The sequence below is a fragment of the Chroicocephalus ridibundus genome, chromosome 8, assembly GCF_963924245.1.
Source record: "Chroicocephalus ridibundus chromosome 8, bChrRid1.1, whole genome shotgun sequence".
Classification (NCBI taxonomy): Eukaryota; Metazoa; Chordata; class Aves; order Charadriiformes; family Laridae; genus Chroicocephalus; species Chroicocephalus ridibundus.
This window is the reverse complement of record NC_086291.1, coordinates 2,456,187-2,479,387: the sequence shown is the minus strand read 5'-3', so window position 1 is coordinate 2,479,387 and position 23,201 is coordinate 2,456,187. Positions and strand designations below refer to the sequence as shown.

The 23,201-nt window shown below is 46.7% G+C and overlaps 1 protein-coding gene across 2 annotated transcripts in view; it reads left to right on the top strand.

The window, feature by feature from the left end:
- The window catches only part of DNAJC6 (DnaJ heat shock protein family (Hsp40) member C6), a 52,814-nt gene that overhangs the window by 8,760 nt on the left and 20,853 nt on the right, over positions 1-23,201 (top strand). Inside the window, exons 2-5 of one of the 2 annotated variants that reach the window (XM_063344106.1) lie at positions 3,938-4,088; positions 18,270-18,420; positions 19,349-19,398; positions 19,505-19,653. In XM_063344106.1, the coding sequence (XP_063200176.1) occupies positions 4,076-4,088; positions 18,270-18,420; positions 19,349-19,398; positions 19,505-19,653 (363 nt within the window). In that variant the 5' untranslated portion in view covers positions 3,938-4,075. Of the gene's footprint in view, positions 1-3,862; positions 4,089-18,269; positions 18,421-19,348; positions 19,399-19,504; positions 19,654-23,201 lie in introns of those variants that run through there. The other variant, XM_063344105.1, reaches the window with a different exon arrangement.

Below are 23,201 nucleotides of genomic sequence, written 5' to 3'. Positions count from 1 at the left end.
AACTGCTTCAATTTATACAGGTGTTTAAGCCCCGTTCTGCTGGCAGGGTGGCTCATAGCCCAGCTCAGACCCTCGACGAGGTGGCAATGTGTGATGGGGAGGGGGGTGCTGGGCTGCTAAAGGGTTCTCCAGAACATCACCGTGGCTGAATGCCATAGATGCTCCTTGCAAGGTTTCAAGGAAGGTAAGAGCAGAGCTAAAGAGCTTGTGCTGCTTTTTTTTTTTTTTTGAAAGCCCGTTTTATAGAGTAGTTGCCATCGGAATGTTGAAGGTATTGGAATGTTGAATTCGAGAGTCTGTGAATTAAGGCTATTTGATTAGGATTTGAGTGCTTTGACAAGGGAAAAGGCAAAAATGTTAATTCTCTAGAGTATGTACTCTTTGTGCAAGGAGAGTTCACTGTTCACAGTGGAGTAATTTTGGAAAAAATGTTTAGTATATTGAAGTTTTAAAAGTGTTGCTCCAGGTATTAAATTAATTTTCAAGCTATATTTGTAATCCTCACAGCACTCCACAGTTTGAATGTGTTCATGAAGAATTAAGAGTATAATATTTCACCTTAACTGTTCATCTAGTTGGAGGAGAGGTGGAAAAAATGAAATTGCACCTCAGTAGAGGTGGTGCTTGGTTACAGCTACGGAAAGAGACTTTACCCAGGAGAGGCTGCAACCCAGACAGAGAAAAACAGAGAGTTAGAGGCTGGCAAATCAATTGACTCTTCCAAGGTCAGTAACAGGGAGAGAGTTTGTGGCTCTTGAGTCCTGAGCAACACACAATCCTCCTTAGCATGTTGTTAACATCTCCCACCGCCCTAATGGCACCTGCCAGCCTTACCATCCCAACAGAATCCCTCTATATTCTGTAGTATCATGAGCCACCGCTCAATAAATGTGGAAGGATGTCAATGAATTTTTCTAAGTAGCTGATTCCCAAGCTCTTCTTTCTTAACTCTCACTTTTTTTAAAGGTTGTGCACTTTAACATGTTAATTGATTTCGGATTTTTTTGTATATGGCATTCTTTATACTGTAGACCTCCGAAAGAGAGAAACCATGTGGCCCTTCATTAGCCCAACCCAAAGGAAGCGTCGGGGGAGAGGGGAATATCACTTTACATGTTTTCTTCAGCTGAACGTTCCATAGGGCTGGAAAATGCATGGATAAGTGCAGCTTCAACCGAATCCCACACAACATGCTCCCCTAATCCCATCTCTTTGTGTTTGTCTTTGTGGCAATTATGAGCAAGGATGGGATTTTGAAGTCTGTTGCCTCCTCCCTCCTCTGCCCTGAGACCCCCTGGAGAGGCTGCACTGTCCCCACTTGGTGCCCGCACTGATGCTTTGCAGAACCTTCTTTCTCCAGGGTGGAGCTTTGGGGTATGGTGGAGATTCTCCTTTGGGACTCCTTGGAGGGGAAGCAAGCTACGATTCACCAAAATCCTGGGAAAGATATTGGTTCCTTTATTAATTCATTTCTTTCCACAAGGAGAAGCAATTTTTTTTTTCTTTCTGAGTATGACTGTACTCTGCTGCTGCAGAGATAACAGTGGTGGCATCAACATTGGGTAGGAAATGTTGAGCCAAAGTCATGCTGTGAGGCTCCAGCGGGCAGTGACAACTGCTGGGGAAGTTCTGGACCTGCTCCGGTACTTGGAGAAGGGCGAGCTATAATTCCTGCTGGAGTGAACCTCTCCTCTTACTTGTACCCTTTTTCCATGGGAACATTTTCAGTAGGACTTTCCTTTTGCTGCCTAATGCAGACAGACCCTTGCTGCTCGCTGCTTAGAGACATGGCTTCTGCATTTAGGATACGGAGTTATCGAAGCTGAGTTCCTTGAATTGAGGGATAAAGGCAGCAGAGCAGGCTAGAGACCGTAGGCGGCAGTTTAAGATGGGGGAGAGGTTGTGTAGGGTGTTGTGTTGTGCCAGGTTCCCCAGCTTGTTCCCTCTAACAGGCCGCAGTTGCCTCCAGTGCGAGCGTGCTTGAGTGCTCGTGGAAATGTTACATAGCCTTAATGTGCCCCCTTCACCTTACAGCCTGGGTTTTCATGCTCGGGCTGTTCCCTGAGCAAGCAAAATATATGAAAACCCACCTTGGCCCCCCCCAGATTTCCCATTTTTATCCTAGAGCACAGGGATTGTTGTAGCCTAGGTTGATTAGAAGAGAGTAACAGATGTGATCCCTAGTAAAAATACCTGCATTTTTTTTTTTTCTTTATTAAATTGCTGCGTACGGGTACCAAGAGGGAGGGTGACCCATTCCTACTGGTGAGTGTTGCAATCTGTGTATTGCTCCGTACAGACCCGTGTATGAAGAGCCCAGTAACGAGGGGGTAGAAAATACACATTTCTAACCTTGAGTTCATGCTGTTACCGCCGCTAACTGCGAACCGTTTACGTCAGGTTAGTTCATTTTAGTTTGCTGCTTGTAAATCTGCTTGGGTTTTTCTGAGAAAATTCTGGGTCACAGATGTACCTTGTCTGCACTGTAATATGAAATTGCAGGAGTTATATAAACAATAGCACATGACGAGGTATGGCTGCACCAGATGCCCACTGCCCTGGAAGGTTTAAGTTGTTTAAGGTCCAGTGCCCTGGAAAGTTTAAGCCAAGTGTCAGTAATATTTCAAGTTATGGTTATTGCTACAGAAGTGCTTATTGATACTGTTGCTTTAGAAGCAAACCCACACTATTTTTCTAAGCAGAGTACCTTCCGTCCTTTCGGTAAGAGATTGAAGGCGTACTTGTGTCTGGATGCTATGGCTTCTTTTTGCCTTTGTTTTTCCTTAAATTAAAAAGAAATCCATTTAGGAGAGTTTAATAGTGGTCATTTCCTCTGGAGCATCCTTCAGTTCCTCTGCTCTGTGTACAATGAAATTATGATCTAGTAGCTGTGGCTGCAAAACGCATCGAGCGAGGTATGGCTCATCAGTTGTTCAAGGACACACTTTGTGTTGGTCTAAAGTCTGTTTACTTGCAAACAGCTAAAAACAGACCGGCATGGCTTAGCAATCGGTGGTGGTGCTTCTTCAGCTGGTGACAACAGTTCTAAGCCAGCAGTCGCACAGGCAGGGGTTTGGGATAATCATCATAGAATCGTTTAGGCTAGAGAAGACCTTTAAGATCACTGAAGCCAATTGAACTGATGCATCCCATAGTGCCTGCCATGACCCAGGGTTCGGGAGCCTCTCTGGTTACTTGCTTGCAGACAGGCATGGTGTTACGCTGAACCAGAGATGCTCTTTAGGTTATTTGGAGGCTCGGTGCAGAGCTGCTGTGCCATCCCCTCTCCTTTAGACTGCAGAACTGGCTCTGCCGGCCCATAACTCGGTGACCTTGGCCTGTTCCCAAGAACTGCACCTTTCCCTGGTGTGATGGAAAGATCTTGAGGCCGATTGCTATTTCAAGAACTTCTTCACACCAGCTGTACAGCGGACCCCTCTTGGGAGGGGCATGCGTTTGCCAGAACGCGTGAATAATAAGCCCTGGAGAAGGAAATGGTGTAGATCCAGCACTCTTTTTGCTAACTAACGGCTCGCAGCAGCTGAGGGTTGCGGTGGGGGGAGAGGGGGGGATGGACTGAAACTGCGTGGACCGCTATAGCTCTGCTGCAGCCTTTCCCAGCGTCTCGTCACCTAATTAACTTGAAGATGCTTCCACCCGCGGCCTGATATCCAGCCAGCCCGCGATTGCTTCCGGGCCGGGGAGGGGAGGGGAAGGGCGGGAGGGGAGGGGAAGGGCGGGACGGGGACGTTCGTCCCCGTCCCGCCCTTCCCCTCCCCTCCCGCCCTTCCCCTCCCCTCCTCGGGGCGGCCGGAGCACTTGCCTTCCCCTCCCTGCCCGCGGCGTCCAGAGGAGAATTCTCCTCCCGCCCTCACCCATGAGCCTTCTCGGGAGCTACCGGAAAAAACCGTGCAGTGACGGCTATGAATCTTTACAGCTGGTGGACAACGGCAACGCTGAAGGCGGCGGGGACAAGCCCGGGGCTAGCGCGGCGGCCGTGGGGGCGAGTAGCCGGAGCCCGGCGAGGCAACAGCAGCAGCAGCAGCATCAGCCCCGCGGCGAGGGCGGCAGCACCATGGACAGCTCAGGTAGGGCCCGCCGCCTCCGCGGGGGTCGCCGGCCACGGGCCCGGTGGCGTTTTCGGGGGACGGTGGGATGTCCCCGTGTCGCGGAGGGGCCGCTGCGCAATGACGGTGGTGTGGCTTGCGTGTGTGTGTGTGTGTGTGTGGGAAGCCGGGGACAATAGCGGCCCTTTGTCCAAAGGGGAGGGCGGTGGGATGAAGGAAATCCACCCGCGGCTGGGAGCACCGAGGAAATCAGCCGGCTAATAAGTCTTCACGCTCGGCTCCTGTCTTCAGCCCCGGGGAGGGAAAGGTTGTTCCGAAGCTAAAATGGATGAAGTGTTTTGGGATCTTTCCCCAGCTGACTTAATTTCCAGAATCATCATTACTTTTTCTTTTTTCTTCCCGCCCCCTTCCCCCCCCCCTCAAAAGCACTCATCAAACTGAGTTGGATTAATTCTGATAGGTGATGCACCATTTGTCTGTTGTGCTTTTTTTTTTTGTTTGTTTGTTTAATCAGGGAGTAGGGGACCAGATGGTCTTTATGACTGGTAAGGGGATAGAGAGCTCTTCACCTCTAAATCACAGGTTCAAATTTGCCTGGATCACCAGTAATCGAGAGTACTCATCCGATGGCTTTTAAGTGATCTCTCAAAACGAACTGGCTCTGGTTCTGGTTGGTTAGATGTGCCCACCTCAATGAACATCTACAGCCTTTGCAGGGAACTTCTCGAGCTCAAACTTGTGCAGGGAAATAGCCTGTTTGGTTGTGGGGGACCAAATTTGATGCCTACCCATTATAGCAGGGTGATCCTGCAGCAATACCTGTACTGTTCCATGAAAGAAAGGGCTGGGCCCAAGGCACTCAGCAAGTACTTAAAATACATTGCCTTTGTTTTAATGTGGTAACCTCTTCTCAAGGTGGTGGGGGGGGGAACCCCTAATGAGCCAAGTCTGGACTTGGATGGGGAGAAAAACCCCTAATGAGCCATATCTGGACTTGGGTGGGGAGAGTCTTACCTTGATTATTTTTTTTTTTTTCATATTTTCTTTGGTATAGTAAAAGTCATGCTTTCCTCTTCCCCCTCCACCACTTGAACTTGCTTTCAAGAGTTGTTTTTTAACTTTTGTTACTCCTGGACTTTAGAAATGTATTTGAATTTGCTGCTATGATATCTCTGCTTACAGTTGCTTGTAATCATAGTATGTGTCAGTAGATTCTTACTCACAGCAAGCTGCTGTGTTACAGTTATTTGGATTCTTACATTGGCATCTGCTGAGATGGCTAGATATTGCGGTCAGTTGAATATCTATTGTTAAAGCAATCTTCTGAATGAGTTTCCCAGAACTTGAAGAACCAAAGGCGTTAGTGTTGTGGAAGGTGGTGTTTGCCTCCAGCCAGGTGTGGGAGTTTGCTGCAGCTCGTGTCAAGTCATGGCTTTTGTCTAGCGTCAGCTCACTGTATTATTTGAGTGTTGCTGTTTCTTCAAGCCATTCCGCTCCCTGCCGAGCGGGGAGGGGGGGAAAGCACTCAAGATAGCTAGACAATGCCTTTATTTACAGGTTTTGTGCAATATTCAGCCGGTTCAACGATTCGGCTACTAACTCTGAAGACATCCCAGAGCAGTAATTGCATTAATGCCCTCTGTCAGCTTCTAGGATGTTCTCCCCTTAAACACATGGGCTTGATCAAGGGCTGTCTCTGGGATTTGGAAGCTAATGGTCGAGAGCTCTGTCTTAACCTGAGTTTGCTTCCTTTAGTCCATTCTGGTACTCTCACTACCTGAATTTTACAGACACTATAGATGACACAGCTGACACTTAAGCAGCAACAAACCTCAGGCCTTAATATGGCTCTTGAATTGAGTTTATAGGTTTATTTTTTTAATACCGTATCTGTTTAATAAGAGGGGTTTGGTGGCTGGTTCTAAACCTTTGCATGAAATGAAAAGAAAGCTGCATTGAGTGTGATGCTCTGCTCTAAACCTGAAGTCCATGCTTGTCTCTGCCTTGCTCATTTGAACACTTTCTGCTGACAAATGCCTAGTTTTTATCAGTTCATTGCAAAGACATTTTTCTCTGCCACATATGAAATTATAAAAGCTTAAAGAACCATATCCACCCCTCAGGTGTGCTTGTGACTTCTAGTGATTTGGTAATTGAAGCTGCTCATGAATTGTGGGACGTGATTTATCTTTAATGCAGCGTGAAGATGGATAGTTGGGGGCAGGGGGGCGGATTAGGGGGCAGTTTAAGAGAAAGACAGGAAAATAAGGTGGCTGGAGCTTTGGCTTAATAGGAGCAAGGAAAAAACTACCACCCACCTTCTGTGTTTTGTTTTTTAAAATAGAGAATATACTCATATTATAAATACTGGAGACTCCTCCCACTAATGATGCTAAAGTCTAAATTCCCAAGACGGGCAGTAGTAGAGCGTGTTTCAGTTGGGAAAAGAGACCTGAATTCCTCGGGAAGGAGGAGGGTGAGATAAATTGGTGAGAGGTTACGGTGCGAGGGAGGTGTGCTGCTGGGTTTCGGTGGGTCAGGGGAGCCTCTCTTCTGCCTAAGTAGGTGTCAGACCCTGATGGTGAAATCCTTGAGGTGCCCTGGCCACATCGGAGCTTGTTACGTGCCTCCCCCACACCTGACCTCCCTCATGTTTCAGTTTTTCTTTTTTTTTTTTTTTTTTTTCTTTTTTCTGGTTTTAAATAATGGTTTCATGTGTGGCAGAACAGCTGCTCCCCGAGTTATCAAAATGGCTGTTTGCAGTTGAGGAGTGAAACAGTCCCGAGGTACAACTCCGTGTCACCAGGCACGGTGGGACGCGGTGCGGCAGGCTGGTGTCTCTCTGGCAGGGTTATTGCGGCGCTGGACCCCAGCACCTCTGGGCGCAGTGAAGCAGCACCTTCGGTGAAGTTAAACAGCTGAAGGATCAAACCTCCCTCTTCTCTCCCCGCGTATTGAGCTCCGCCTGCCCCGGGGCAGTGCACTCTGGGCACAGAAAACCAGCCTTTCTCTCTGGGAGATGCGTGTGTAGATTAATATTCGGCAATTACGGAAGTTAGACGGGTGAGGATTTGTGCTGAAGGCCAAGTGCTGACAATTCTGGGGCAAATTGCCGTTGGTTTAGCTAGTGTGGCTCTGTTTGCTATTGCCGCAATGACACTAACTCTCATGAGTTGAAATTGGGCCCCTGTTGGGTTTTTCTATTAATTTTTTTAAATTAATTCAGAGCATTAGATCTTAAAAGTATCATCTCTCAATGTGGGCTTGCAATCTCATAAACAGCCTCTTGTAATGAAAATCATCAGTGGTTTCAGCTTTGCTGTAACTTCCCAGTACTTACGATTATTGGCTTAATATTTTTTGGACCGGTATTGCTTAGTGTCAAAAGAAAAAGGAAAAAAAAGCCAGGAACCAAGAGCACCGTGTGCGTGGGAGGGGGCTGCTGTTGGAAGGCAGGATCTGACCAGGGCTGGAAAGGGAGCTGGTACGGAGGGGCTCCAACGTGGACCCAAGCGTGCCCCTGTGCTGGCACGCTGGGGGTGCGAGCACTGGGACAGAGGGTCTGGCCAGGCTGTGTCCAGTGCCTGGGCCTGGGGAAATAAGATTTTCAAAGTTTCTGGAACTGGTAGACGCTTCTTGGTTCCATCGTTAAAAATTCTACTGCCACCATCGCCCATGCCACGCAGAGGAGCGCTGAGGTGACTGTTTAACGGAAGTGGTGGCCATTCCAAGTTGCTCAGTGTATAGCTTGGGGTACGCGTGTGCTCACAGGCAGCATAAATGGAGACTCCTGCCCGCAGCGGTGTTGGGTGCCTCCACACTGGACTTCGGTTTAGCTCAAAGGAGCCCGGAGCAGAAACTTTATTTCAGGTCGGGCGGCCGTATCAGTTACTGCTGGTATCTGATGATGCTCGTGTCATTGGTTGCTTTAAACTTTGCCAGACTTAAACCAGTCAGAACGAAACATTGGTCAGTGTGTGGTTTAATTCTCAGATATTTAAATCTCACAGTGTGCCCTGTTTGTACAGGGTTCTGCTTAAGTCCTGCAACACCTTGGGTGGGCATTAAAGCTCCGGGCAACTTTAGCACATGCCCTTAATTGCTGAATGTTCAGTTCTGGGTGTAATTATTTAAGCAGCTCCTATGGAATAGGCTGGATGCCATATTGTAACATGAGCCTAGTGCATAACTCCTAATGGGAGCTATACGTTACCGCTAACCGCCAGTTCCTCCCAAAATTGTGCTGGAGGTTGGAAGTTTGAGGGAGGGAGGGAAGGGGAGATAAGGGGAGACTTGAGCTGAAGGTGGCAGGATGCAAAACATCGCGAATTTGGAAAACAAAATCCAAGAAGAGCACCAGTATAGTGCTCCTTTTGTCTCTTTATTTTTAAGTTGCTGAAAGTGCTCAACAAGATGAGGAGCAGGCAGCGAAGAAGCAATTTATTTAGGTTTTTGCTGTGGCATTCAATAATGCTTTCTTAGCAGCTGGCTGAGCATTGAAAGAAGTTGTTCTAGGAAATAAGATAAAGTAACAGCAAGGATACGTGTTATGAAAGGAAAAAACCTCTTTCCATGCTCTTCTGTGGTGTTTATAAACTAGCTAATCAACAAAATAGCTTTTAAACACTCAGGGGATAGACTTGCTTGTGCTACGTGCTTCCTCGGGCAGAGTTAACCGCAAAAGAAAAGCTTTTTACATAAATTGCAAGTGTTGAAGTTGAGATTTCTTGAACTGTTTTACACTCGCAAATATAATCGCTTGTACTCTGGTGATTCCGTTTCACTGAGTCAGAAGAGAGACGTCTCCGTGTCACTGGCACAGGGACAAAGACCGTCGCTGACAATGTTGTCTTGTATTCTCTTCTAGCTGCGTTTTCAAACGGGGATGTTGGGTTTAATAACTCCTTTGTTTTGTTAGTGTTTTTTGGACACTTGAACAGTTTGGGGTTGGCAGTAGTGCCTTTTTTTTGTTGTTGTTTTGACAGGGAGGAGAAGCAGGGAGAATGTCAATCAACTTTAATGACCAGTTTCATGGTTTGTGCCAGTAGTTCAGCATTCCAGCCTTACACGCGCTTTTTTCACTGTAGTACGGGCTTCATAAGGGAAGATATGTAACAAATGAAACAAGTTTGGCACAGTACTGTGCCTCCCCGACGTCACTACTCTTCTAAAAAAGGAGACAAAACCCCCTCTTTGTGGAAATCCTACATATTGCTTAGTTGATGGGGCAAGCAGCACTCTTTAGTTACTATTTCTCAAGCAAAAGCAGAAATATCTTAATTCTTCAGATTTCCATGAAGTTTACATTTAGGTAGTCTCAAATGAACCTTCAAATAAAAAGCCTTGGGCTCATACAATATTAGTTCTAGCACCTTATCGTAGAAAAGCACAAGAAGAAGTTCTTGAGCTTCTCTACCCTACAGTGCGCTACGTGCTGCCAGCGGCTCCGAGTGCTTCCCGGGGGAGATCGGGGACCCTGTCCCAGCCCACACACAGAAAAGTGACTTCTTGTGGTAGGGGGAATACAGCTCTTCCTGTAGTCGGAGCAGCTCTCGGAGGGAGGTGACACTGCCTGCCTGGACGCGCGTTACCCAACAGCAGCAGAAACGCACAGAAATCTCCCTGTAGCCGCGATTCCTTAAGGTGTGAACCCAAACCTATTCCTATCCAAAGCATCTCTTTTAGGAGCTTCTCGGTTCCTCCTATCTCCTCTCCTTCCTCACATACTATACTCTTTAGTACGTGAGCCCCTTGTAAGCGTATAATGGCTTTATTTTCCCAGCCTAACTTCATCTGAAGAGGATGCTCACAGCTTTTGGGAGTGAGAAGGGCAGAACAACACAGAGTTGACCCTTCTGAGCTGTCGGGAAGTTCTTGGGCAGGCAGTAATGCAACTTGGGTCTTGAAGCAGTTTCTATCTATTCCAGGCAAAAGGCCTGGTTAGGGCAGTGCTGGTTAATTGCTGGAAAGTTGCAGTAAAAAAGGAACAACCCCAACCCCAAATAAACAAACACCCCCTGAAAAACAAACAAAAAACCCACCAACTGCTCCCTCACTTGAATAAATTATTGAAGATGTGTTAATGCTCGGGATGTCTGCACCGCAAGATGGGTCTGTGCTGAACCCGCTGTGCACTGAACTGGTGCTACGATGGAACGGGAGCTATTGCCTGGGGAGCAGGGGCTTTGGCAGCTGCCTGTCCTTGCCTCCTGAAAGCTGGAAGCTCTTTCTGTGCTCACCTCCTGTAGCCCATCCTCTCCCAACCTCGCCTAGGATTGCGTCTACCATTGCAGTTCCTATTACTGCCTCTGCCTGTGTCTTATGCCTCTTAGGAAAGAAATATTCTGGCTTTCCCCCCGTGTTTCAGAGCTGGCCGTGCTCTGGGGGAGCTCCCTACAACCACGTCTCCTCTCTGGGTAGTCAGGCCCCAGCTCACCCCGGGTGAATCCAGCTTTCCCCTCCTGCTCAAGAACTGCTGGGTTTTGTCTTGAGCAGTCTCATCGTTAATACGCTTATTGCAAAATAGACAAACTGTGCAGGTTTTGGAGCGGGGGATAATGTTGGTTTATAATCTCACGTGATTTGTGATCTGATGAGCCTTTATCTTGCATTAGGCTCCTTGGCTCCTAGTGCATCTCCTGCTTCCCTGTGCCCTTAGTGTGTCCAGACATCCTTATAGACTGATCTTGAACTTCTCTTTGGCCACGCTGAAGTTGCTGCCATGGGCTTTAGCCTCTTTTCTTGGGGATTACGCTTGCTAAAGCAGCCTTCTGCCTGGATGCCTCCATGATGTGCTTTAAAGCATCGGGATGAGTGAAACTTGGGTTTGGGGATCTCGGCAATGGTCTTATCAAATGGTAGGGGCTTGACCTGCTGCTGTTGTCCTGCAGTTCTACCCTGCACATAGTTTGCTGTTTATTTTTACAGAATAACACTTTAAGATGTCTGTGCTCAGCATTGTAGGGAATCCAACTCTACCAGGAATCTGGGACAGCCGTGGAGGAGGGGACAGATGAGACTGGTAGCAAAAAAAAAAAAAAAAAAAAAAAAAAAAAAGAAGGGCGGGGGGGGAATCATCAGTCTTCAGGGTCTGTGAGTCTGAGGAAACTTCCTGAGTAATTTCTGCAGGTAGAAGCGCTCTCCTTTCCTGCAAATGCCCCTTTACCGCAGTTTTAGATGCCCCTGTTGCTGCTGATTTCTCTCCCTTTGCCAACCACCACTCAGTGCCTATTAAAAAAGTTGATGTAATTATGACACTTGGGCTACGTCTGATTGAAGAGAGGATGTAATCGCATATAATGGAATAGATGTTTTAGAATCTTTCCTTAAATGTGATAAAGCTCAGCTGTCCAGAAGAGGGCTATGAGCTGGAAGGAACGGTTAGGGAGGACTGGGCTTCAGGGTGCTGAGATTGTGCTCTTAAATGTAGTTGACAAACAAAGCGCTCGGATCTAAACACTATCGATTATCGCTGGATGCAAACGAGCCACCTGCCCAGAGACTTCCATTTAGAAGTTCCTGCCACCCTCCCCCTCGAAATGGGAGTTTAAACTCTTCCAGTAATGTCTGCAAATTGATTTGCAATCCCTTGAAAGGCGGAGTGCTGAGCAGGGAAGATGGACTCAGTGCGGGGAACGGCAGGAGCTGGGGATGCTGAGGGTACCCAGGCATGCGGGGACAGTGCTCTGCCTGGGTCGGTTTGGCTGTCCATCTGTTTTTTGCACCCCGTACCGCTCCGTTTGTGATGTATCTATACGAGGATGCTCTGATAATGTTGTGGTAGGGATGCCTGCACCAGGGCTGCTCCTCCTCCCCTCTGTGGGCTGCGCGGGCTCTCGTGCGAGATGCTGAGGTGAAGCCCGTCAATACGGTGATGGGGCCACAGCAGCCTGGCTTTATAGCCCTTAATGCTGGCGTGAAATCGCGTCCCGCGTTACACAGGCTTTGCTGGGAGAGCCGCGTGTGGGAGAACGTGAGCTGGCGGGGCTGCTGGGGGGAGGCAGAAGCACAAATAGTATCATTTTTTGCTGAGTGTTCCTTAAAAACAATTCAGGCTTTGTTGCTGAAGCCACAACAACAGCGTCTCAACTTCTTTCAGTTCAGGGACCTTTAAAAGGGCCCTTTCTGCCAAGGCACAGGGCAGCCTCCACCATGTCCCTCGCTCCCCTTTCATGCTGTGCCCTCGTAATACTCTAGGGGTAGAAGAGAAGCAAACCAACCCCCCCAAATACTTTGTGGGGAGGGAAAAGGCCATAGCAAGTGGCTAAAAACTTCCAGAAATGTGTAATCTGGGACATCTATGCAGCAGCTAACAAGTTTTGTGGTTTTTTTTTTTCATCATAGCGTCAGGCCCTCGCGGTACCACAGAAAGAGAATGCAGAGGGATATGTAATACTCCCGAACTAACCCCTTGTTTTGGGAGGGTGGGAGATGAAGGCTTTAATGCGTTTCTGGAGAAGAACCGTGGTGAGGAACAGGGAAGGCTTTGCTCTTTCCTTACTCCATCTCTAAAGAAAGCACAGGCAGTGCTCCGAGCAAAAAAGAAATAAAATAGCAGTTTGACATTGAAGATGCTATTACGTATAGTCTGGGCAGACTGAGGTAAACCTGCTTCCTTTCCTGTGGTTTCGTGTCTGCTTTTGTCTGCCCTTTGCAGGCAAAAAGGGTCTGTTTACTCTTGCTAAGTAACCTACAAAACATGGCACTTGCCTGCCCGATCTGCAGTTTCTAGACGTCTCGCGTTCACCTCCCTGCTCTCAAGCTAAGTATTGCTTCATCAGCATAAATATTCAGACTGACAGAGTCTTAAATGCCTTTGAAATGTCGGCTTATTTCCCCCTTAATTCTCTGGAGAGCTGGAATTCATGCCCTGTGGTTTGCAGGGTTTGTGGGTTGCCTGGGGAGGCTGGTGCTCAGGGACCCCCCAGGCAGACGAGGGCCATGGTGTGCAGATCTTGCAGGAAAAGCTTCCAAATCGGGCATTTCTCGCTTGTCCCAACCAGTGAGCATCTCCACCAGATGGTGGTAGTGTGGAACCCTCTGTTGCTGGTCCCTCTGTGGTCCCCTGCGAAACCTCCGGCTGCAGGTGATGGTGGCTGGTGCCGAAACATCCCCCGTCACGCAGGCTCACACCCGCCTCATTCACCCATTTCTGGCCCCAAAACCCAGTCTTTCAAGCTGGGCTGGTTTAAGCGTCTTTGCTTTTGAGACTAGGCATAAAGACTGCTTGTGGCGCTGCAGCAAGAGGAGTCGAGGCGAGTGGTCCTTCGTGGGGGTACGGGACATATTTCCCTTCTGGATACCCTGTGGTTTCTTTCTCAGTCCATGTGCAGAAGATGAGTTTCTGAGTTTGGCTAATGCATATGCTTTGATGGGTTTGTTCTACTAAGGGAAGACAGATGACAGCAGGTTTCTCTTGGCAGGATCAATGAGTATCAGTCTCTCTGCAAGCTCCCAACACCCAAAAGCTATCTTAAAGCATTTTATGTTGCTCTGGCATTACACCTGTGCCTTTGGTGAGCAGGTCATGGTGGGACAGCAGGCAGAGCCCTGCGCAGCCCTTCCTGCACAGGAGTGCATCCTTCTGAACTTCTCTGGTGATCACAGCGTTCTCCGAAGCTGTGCACTCGCTGCGGTGGGACGTGTCTCTAGGGACCGCGCTGTCTCGGCAGTCTCTGCTGTGGGAGAAGTTCTCCTGCACGACACATCCTTTTCCTGGTATTTTGTGAAATTAACTAGAGAGCAAGAAGAAAGCTTAAGTGATTTAATTAAGACTTCTACACTCTCCAGCTTCTATCCCGTACAGCATAAGGCCGGTGCTGTCAGCAGAAGCTCCTTCAGTTGTAATCTGTCCAGAGAAATCCCAACCTTTGGCTGATGATGAGAAAGGACTGTGATAGAAAGGCTACTGTACAAGATATTTTAGTTTGGTGAGGAGATGCAGTGGGTTGTCGCTGTGTTTGGTGACTGCTGGAGGTTTGTTCTGAACACAGAATAGTCTCTTCTCAGAGCAGGCGTTAACTCGGGGCAAGCACCTTCAGCCAGAACAAATACAGACTTCACCTTGTCAACCGAATGGATGAAGTTGTCTCTTCCACGCCGCTCTGTTGACTCGAAGCGCTTCACTGAGGAGATCATCGTTGCCGTCACCTAACAGAGCTATTCAAGAAGAGCCATCCCATGCATCTCGGGCACGCTTTGCAGCACCCGCACAGCAGTAAAACCACTACATTAAAAGTTCCTTTATTAGGAGATGAAAAGGCTGCCGTGAGCAAGCGATCCCTCTGAAACCTGTGCTACAAACACAGGTCAGAAGCATGTCTCTGAAGCGCACTAAGCCTTTTGGGGAATATCCAATAACTGGGTTAAGAAAGATGCCATGTAAGGAACAAGATGCATCTCATATACATAGAGGCTAATTCTCCGTAATGAGACTTACAGACAGTAACTCCAACCCACGGTCAACATCGCCTGAGCTGCTGTGTGACAACATGCCAAAAACTGGGATCCAAGCCGCCTGGCAGGCTCCTGCGTTGCTCACTTGCAGCTAACTATTTCTACGCAGACAAGCTTACGAGCTCCTGCTGTACCAGAGGATGCTTCTTGGGCTTGTGTGACGTCTGTGAGTGTGAATTTTGGCTTTGGCCGCAGCAAATGTGCGCACAGGATGCAGTTCCTGGTGGGATGGAGGGAGTGTCGTGTGCCCCAGGCATTTCATTTTAACACAAAATGTGCCTTTTGCTGTCGCGCTAAGGGAGAGAACTGTTTCCCTCTCCTGGGTTTACCACCCGACTCTGGTGTGAAGATCTGTCTGAGCGGGGAAATGCCATTACACCGCTAACTCAGTATCCTGCCCAAGCTAGAGGTGATCACCTTATCTGCATGCTGAAACCTAAACCTCCTTCCTGCCGGGCTCAGAGAGGGAGCAACGATGGGCTCATCCCTTCAGACTTGGTGAGTGTCCTTGGTCCTTCTTCTGCCACAGGAATAGGTCGCAGTCCTCTGCTGATGTGCTTGAGAGAAAACTCAACTGCTCTTTTCTCGGGGCTTAAATGTTCAGGAAAAGCAAACCTATGAAGACAAGTGCCTCTGAGCATTGTTCAAGGACGTGCGACGGTCACAGTAGGTGACGCTGGGCCAGGTGGTGATTTCCACAGGAGACGTGTGGGACGTGGGGCTCAGCCCTCCCTGTCCTGGTGCCCCGATCCAGCGGCTGTTGCACGTGGCCCAGGGAACTGCAGCCGTCCTTTGCGAACATCTGCAGTAGCTCTGAAGGTCCCTATTTACAAGAGGGACTTAGCACAGAAATGTTTTGTTCAGCAAAAAATGCAGGAGCAGGCTACCTCTTTTTTTTTTTTTTTTAATCAAATTGTTTTGGCTGTTGTTGTGGGTTTCTGTAGATATTGTCAGGTTTGCGTGTTAATGCATTAACCCTTTCTGCTCCTCTGTGTATCTTTATGCTTTGTAGGAGACGCTGCCTAGCAGAGGAGCCTTTGAATGTGTTTATTTTGCTCTTCTATGAGCAGTCTGTGCAGACTGTGTCGTTCCTAGTAACTGCGAAAGCCCGTCTCTGTCAGCACCGAGGATGCTGCTCTGATCCAGTGACTAAAAGATACCTGAGCAAATTACTGCACCCGGTATAGCACCAAGTGCTGCTGCATTGTAAGCTTCCTCGATAGCTTCACAATAGCTAAGTAACACTTGCCTCGTGTTAAATACTAGTTTTGTGCTCTTGGTTAAGTAGCACCAGCTTGCGTGTCTTCATTAGCCATCCTTTCTGTCTCTCCGGTTCAGCATATGTTGTAAACTTGGAATTAATTGCTGCTGCTTCTTTCAGAAATGTAGCAAAATTCTTTGTTCCTCCTTCCCTCCTGCCTCAGGTTGATTTCTAAAGATTCTAGGCTTTCCATACTCTTGAAGTCTTTCTGTTGCTCTCCTACAGCATTTCCAACAACAAAGTTTGTCCAGTACCATTGGTCCTCTGATCCCTTTGCCCCCTCTTCCTTGTTCCAAGTGACCCCTTTCTGCCTTCCTTTCTTTTAAAAGTTGACCTGCAGAACTGAAAGTACCTTTTGAACATTTACCTCCTCCTTCCACCCCAGCTCTGCTAGCACGGAGTAATATGAAAGTAAAGTTTTTGAAGAGAGATCAAACACTGATTCCATACGTGGAAGCCAACAAGCTACTTTGATTTTTTTTTTTTTTTCCCTCCTCTCTTGTTTGTGTTTTGTTTTTTTTTTAATCATACTTGAAGTAGATACTTGCAAGTGGTTTGGCAAAAGAAATATTCCTGTGCCTTAAGAAGGCATCTTCTGTCTGAAGCTGGCAGAGGCCAGGGGAGAAGAGACGGCCTCTGATTTTACTGGTCAAGCACATGGATCATGTGCATGTGGATCATGACCACATCAGAGTGCATTAAGCACCCTCTGTGCGTAGGGGAATTAATAGCTTCGTTTTACCAATGGAGTCTCCAGCTTAAAGATACGTACTGTACCTGTTGATAGCTCACTCCAGGTCTGAAAGAGTGGATGCCATTTACACGGGTTTGGAAATCTACACGGTAAATCAGTAGGAACTTTTCTAGACAGGTTTTTTTTCATGTTTCTTAGTAGTCTGAATGCATGTAGAATATTTCTTTTGGTAATGATGATTATGTGAGCAATATTTCCGCAGTGTGCATCTAACACTACTCGCAGACGTGCTACAGAACCAGAGAAGTGACAGCTGTAAGGTCTATTTGTAAAATACATAACGAGCACTGCCAATGCCAGTGGCCTGCCTTAACCATGATAAATCTTTCCCATTTCTGGGTGCCGGAGTAATTAATAATGACCAGCACGTTCATTTTACAAATCAGCTGTCCCATGGCTCTACAACAGGACAAATGTTCTCAGACTTTCCGGGTGCTCTGGGAAAGGCAACTCTTAGCAGATGCCATCTCGATTATGAGACTAGCTGAGAACGTGGCATGCATTTACATAGGTTGCTTGTTGCTTAATTTGCTATGCTAGAGGCTCTAGGTTTTCTGAATAATCTGACATAAGGAGGTAACAAATGTATGATTACAGAAATGTAGTTAAAACTTGCTAAGAACAAAATAATTGAGGCCTAGTAAACAGAAAGCAACTTAAGTAGTCAAGAGCTTCATTTATAGCTAAGAAGCAGATAAAATATCATTTTACTAAGTTTGTGTCGAACAAGTCAATTCTGCAATAACCCAAAACCACCTTTACTCAAGTCTATATCCGATTTATTATACTGAACTTTTCTGAGAATGACCGATGCTATTAACACAGCATTGCTATAACGAGGAAAGCTGCAGCAAATGAGTTCTTGGTTGAGACATTGGAATAGTTATTCTATTATAATTGCCAAATGCAAACACTTGAGGTATAAGGCCATATCACAGTCCATCAAAATAACACTTTAAATGGCTCTTGCTCTGTGTTAGTCTCCTACTGACTCTGCAGCTTTGTGTGATTTCAAGCTGTGAAGGAAAAAATCTTACCGAGGGGGTCAGCCCCGCTCCGCTTTAGCCTCAGCGATTTGCTGAGTCCAGCACTAACGCTGCAAACATCCAAATATCCAAAACGGTTTTCATTCTCAGCTGGAAAGTTTAATTCCTGAACTTCCTGCTCTTCTTGCCAAAACCCAAACTGTTATCTTCTTCCACTGGGGCAAATCTAACTGGACTCTTAAATGACTTAAAATCACTCTGACTTCTCCTATATTCACTGAAATGGATAGTCCCAAGATGACCTTCAGTCAACGAGTTGCAGTCAAACTGGCAGCTGTGACCGTTAAGCTGAAGAGCTCTTGTATGTACTAGTGCCTTTTTCTTACCCCTGGGGAGGTAGTTGTTGGTTTGGTCTTGGTTATGATCAGCAAATTAGCTGCCTGCTGAAGAGCCGGTCTTGTTTTGGGTTGGGTTGAGGTGAGGGGGCTTGGGTGGTGGTTGTCCATACTGTACTGATACTAAACAGTCAACCCGCATACAATGCTGAGAGTCAATGATGGCTTCTGAGCCCAGCCAGCAAGAATGTGCGCCCTCACCTCTGGAAAATCATGACTTTAAAACTACTTTTGCCCTGTACTTAACATGCAGCAGCTCACGTGAATGCGTTTGGTCTGAATGGAGCAGTGGGTGTGTTTGCTCTGTGGATTTGTTCCAAATAAGTGACGTTGGCTTTGTTGTACTTGAAGGTGCCTCATCACCAGACATGGAGTCCAGCTATGGGGGAGGCTTGCTAGATATGGTGAAAGGAGGAGCAGGGAGACTCTTCAGCAATTTGAAGGATAACCTGAAGGATACCCTGAAAGATACGTCTTCAAAGGTCATGCAATCTGTTGCCAGGTACAGTACAGCTGAGGCTGCCTAACGCAGGTAAAATCACCAGCGGTAAAGTGCCGGTCTGAGTTGCTGTCTCTACTAGCACAGCACAACTTCCAGCTAACCTAGTGAAGGAAGGAGGTGAAAATCACAAGTGACTTCTTTGATTCTGTCCCATAATTAATTGGTATTTGGCCTCAAGGAAGCAGGAAAAACAAAGTGGAAAAAAAAAAAAAACCCTAAGCTTCATAGTAGAGTGACCACCAACATCCCGAGGTCTGGAAAAGGTCCCCCCCCAGTGAAAGTGGAGCACTTGGTTTCCGATTGCTTCATTGACCTCTGTGCGGTCCTTCTACTCAGCCACCGCTAAACCATTTTGTCACTGAAAATTGGCTCATGTTTTATCCCTTCCCTTTGCTGTGCAAGGAGACTCTTGTTGCTGATTTAACTGTTCCCTTTGCTGTAGCCACTCTTCGAGTTGAAGAAAGAGCTGAGGTGACTTTGCTTTGGTTACCTCTGCTGGTGTTGTCCCCGGCGCTTGGCACTCTACCTGCCTCTGAGCGATATGGGGCTACGATAAATTAAAGAAACTTAATGCAGGCAAGACCTCAGAGGCTTTGAGTGATCGGCAAAGTGCCAAACTACTAGAGATTTCTCCTGAAAACTGGCACTGAAAATTAATGACAAAAGGGAAAAGGGACCTTTTTTGCAAGCTTCTGCATCCAGTTAATTGCACGTGTAGAAGGGAAGGCTGGGTCACTGTCTGCAGGAAGCTATTTGTACCCTCTTCTTAGGGCATAATGATAAAAGTACAAAGAATCCATTTTAAGATCATTCTTTCCTCGTGTCAAAAGCAGACCTTTGTGGGGAAAACACTCTTCTGGCTCCTCTAATGGGCTGTCTTCTGTAAAACATGTGCATAATGTCTGTCTCCTCCTTTGTCTTCTTTTAGTTACACCAAGGGGGAGCTAGATATTTCATACATTACCTCAAGAATCATAGGTAAGTGCTGCTTATGGGATAAATAAAACCTGTCGTATCCCAGGGTTCAGAAGTCCATAAGCATGTGTTGATGCACGCTCAGCCTGGCTTCTCCTTGTGTTCCTAGTGATGTCTTTTCCGGCTGAGGGCGTTGAGCTGGGATTCAGGAACCACATTGAAGATGTACGGACGTTTTTGGATTCCAGACATCCTGACCACTACACCGTCTTCAACTTGTCACCCAAGTATTATCGCAGTGCCAAGTTTCACAACCGGGTGAGTGTCTTTGAGAGGTTTAACAAGAGCAGGGGGGGAGCTTCTTGGGGGGAAAAAGGGGCACCAGGTTGTTTCTGTCTGTTCTGAGTGGCAGAATGTAAGAAGATGAAAATGGAATTATAGGTGTTTCTAAGCCGCTGTGGCCGTTCCTGGGTTTTAGCTGATGCTTGGGACCGTGGGGATTAAAGAGCTGGAAAGTTCAGGGCATAATGCTTGTGCTGGGCGCTGGGGAGAGTACACGGCATCGCACTAAGTTGAGCCTGTGCTGCTCTTGGCTCCTACATAGCTGTTGGAAGCTGCTGCAGAGAAATTGTGACTAAAATGGAAGCACTTCGCAAGAAATTACCAACAAAGAAGGCAGATTATTTTCATGGTGAACAGTCCTTCAGTTGTGCTTTATTCAAGCAGGAGCCCTTAGCAGGCAAAGCACAGGACTGGAAACGGGATCTAAGGGGCACTTTGGCTCTTGCGCTAGCGTATGACTTTAAAAACCCACCTCCACTCGCTGCCCCAGTTTCTGTCACTAAAACCAGAACAGCATACGGGAGCACTGCAAGGCTCTGGTTCATTAATGGCTTTTAGAGGAAATCTCTATGAAATACTGCTGCTGAAATGCAAGATTAGATCTAAACTTTCAGAAAACTTCCTGTTCTTTCCCTCTCCCACAAGAGTGATGATTTTTTTATTTATTTTTAAACTTCTAATTTTTCGTTGCCTTCAACAAAAAAGACAACAGCAGTTGCCAGGCTTAACCCTTGGTCAGGGTAAGCAAATCTCATGCTGCATAAGCCTCATCTCGTTTTAATTTGAGGTATAGCTGAATCTGTCTTCAGCGATTGCTTTGATCACCAGAAATCCCTCACTCACGCTTGTCGCAAATTTCTCAGTGGCAATCAGTAACCAGCCAGGACTTCAAATACGAGTAAATGAATGGGAAAGACTAATTAAAAGATATCAGGGGCTCTGAATCTTCGGTCTCGCTTGGTTCTGGTGCATCACTATTGCTGTTGGTGGGAGGGGAAAGACAGATCTACTTTTGAAAGCCCGGCATTAAACATCTGTTGGTGTATTGCTTGACCTGGCCATAACTCCTCCATTCCCTGTGTTTTATCTCCTACCCTACCCAGCACCTTAACAAATTACTTTGTGTGTCGCTCTTGAAGCACGACTAGGTGCTTCGTAAGCTATTTCCTTGACATACACAGGAAGAAAATGATGTATCTCTTAATAAAACATTGTACTTTCAGGTTAAGGGCTAGGAAATACTGAGTCCAGGTATTTTTCAAGAAAATGAAATGCGCAGAACAGAATACATGAAATCAGATGAAGCATGAAACAATTATAAATACGAGGTTGAACTTCACATATATTGGGAAAAATACTAATGGGTTGTCGAGGAGGTGAAATCACGCTAAGAGTATTTTCTGCTTTGGATGAGGATGCCAGCTGAGCTGAAGTTCTGAGATACACACTTGCTCTTTGAAGTGAAAGGCTGTTTAATTCCTATCTTCTTTAAAACTTTTTGTTCCTAAGATCAAAGTAGGTCACTTTGCTGCGTAGTGGTACAGGAGGGAGATGACAGTTAATGTCCTGCTGGGCTATTTTCCTGCCCTGACGTGGCTCTGTGGGTCACGAAGCCCCGAATGCCCGGTCTGCTGAGGAGAAGAGGGGACTATGAACACTAAAACCTGCTGCTGAAATGTGGTTGTCCTCTCTTCTCCTCCCCGCCTCGCCTCCCCGGTGGGAGAGGAGAGCTCATGGCCGCTCGAGGAAGCGTGAGCAGTTTGAAAACATATAACTCAAATATAACACTAAACAAACCCAAACTTCAAAGTCCCTGATGGGTCACATTCCTGGCTGTTGCTGCCCTACTGCTAAAGTAAAACAAGCGTTGGCTCCTTATTTCCAAAGCTCTAGAAGAATTCCTGTTACTTTTCTGTAAGGTTGTCTTTCGTGAGTGGTGGCGAGGTTATGTTTGAAACAAATGCCATGCCACATAGTGCATATTTAATTTCCTAATTGCGAACCAGCAGGCAGATGGGTAATTATAGGCAAAGTAAACATATAATTATGGACTGTTGGGAAATGTACATTATTTACTTGGGAAGTGATAATGGCTTTTCCAGATGCTTGACAGTGTGTTGTCGTGAGGCCTGTTCAGAAGACCGTCAGTGGAAGGGTCGCTGGTCGTATTAATTCTAACAGCCGCTTGGAATCTGAATTGCGTTTTAGTGATCTAATTGCAAGTGGATCTTGTGCCTCCAGAAGCCTGCTGCAAAAGTAGCTGGGGTTGAAAGGAGAAGACTCTTTCTTGATATAAAATAACTGGTGTGATAATATAAAATAATATACATAAATTATGGCATCAGTACTCTGGCTCTGTTAAAGAATTGAATACAAGTTTATGATCCTTCTGTAATTCAGGTTTTACAATGGTCCCCTAACTGCAGCCGTGCATTCCCTGCCATGTCCACCGAACAGAAAGCTAAGGCTACGCTGGGGGTTACCATGTAGCGAACTTTTGGGTGTTTTGTGCCCCCTCAGCCCTTCCTAAAAATGCACAAAAAATGGTAGAGGCAAGGGGGAAATCAAGTGTATTCAACAGAAGGAATGAGATAAAATATAGCTCTCAAGACAGGAGAAGGGGGATGAATATAATGCTGTAGTGAATGAACGGTCGTTTGCTGCCTTCCAAAGCTTGAGGGTGGTTTGACTCGTTGGGTAGCTTCTACAGTGCAAAACCTGCACTTGCTCACCAAATACACGGCTGAATTTCAGGATATTATGGAGACCGAAAACTTTCATGAGTCTAAAAAGTGATTGGACAAATATCAAATTAGGTATTGGATTAGACAAAACCCTCCCAAATGTTAAGCAGAGGTCCGCCAGCTCAGGAAGGCTGGCAGCGGGTCGGATGCGCTGGGTCAGGCACTGCTGCCTGCTTGCTCTGTCCCTGTGTCCTCTGGGTGTCCTTGGAGCCGTGGTTTGAGACAAAACACAGCTTGGTAGCTCTCTGGTTTGGGTCAGCATTCCCGTTTCTGCTATACGATGTTGTGCAGGTATATGTCAGACAACCTTAAATACAAGTTTTATGAAACCTGGAGCACTTCCTTCCTCTCGGAGATGAAACGGTCGGGTATGGAAATCATATGGCTATGTAAGAACATCTGGGCAAACCAGCTCCTTCCTGCCCCCAGTTCTCACTAGCCAGGATCCAAATCTCAGCCAAGAGAGAGAGAGAACCAGTTCTTTGTCTGAGGACAAGCCTCGTAATGTTTCTCCTTTAAATTTCTTCTAGCCAGAAATGCCCTTAAAAAAAAAAGTATATTTCAGTTAAAACCAGATGAAATGGAGATGTCTGTAGAAGGCTATTTGATGTGCTGTTTGAGACTGCAAGGACTGTTCTGGAGATAAGTGTTATGACTCAGAACTAGTACATCGATGAATAGTAACAAGACATACTTTAGGATTTGTGATTTTTTATTTTTTTTTTTCAGCTCTAAGAAGTCATTCATTTTTCTGGCTCATATCTTAACTATACTCAGATA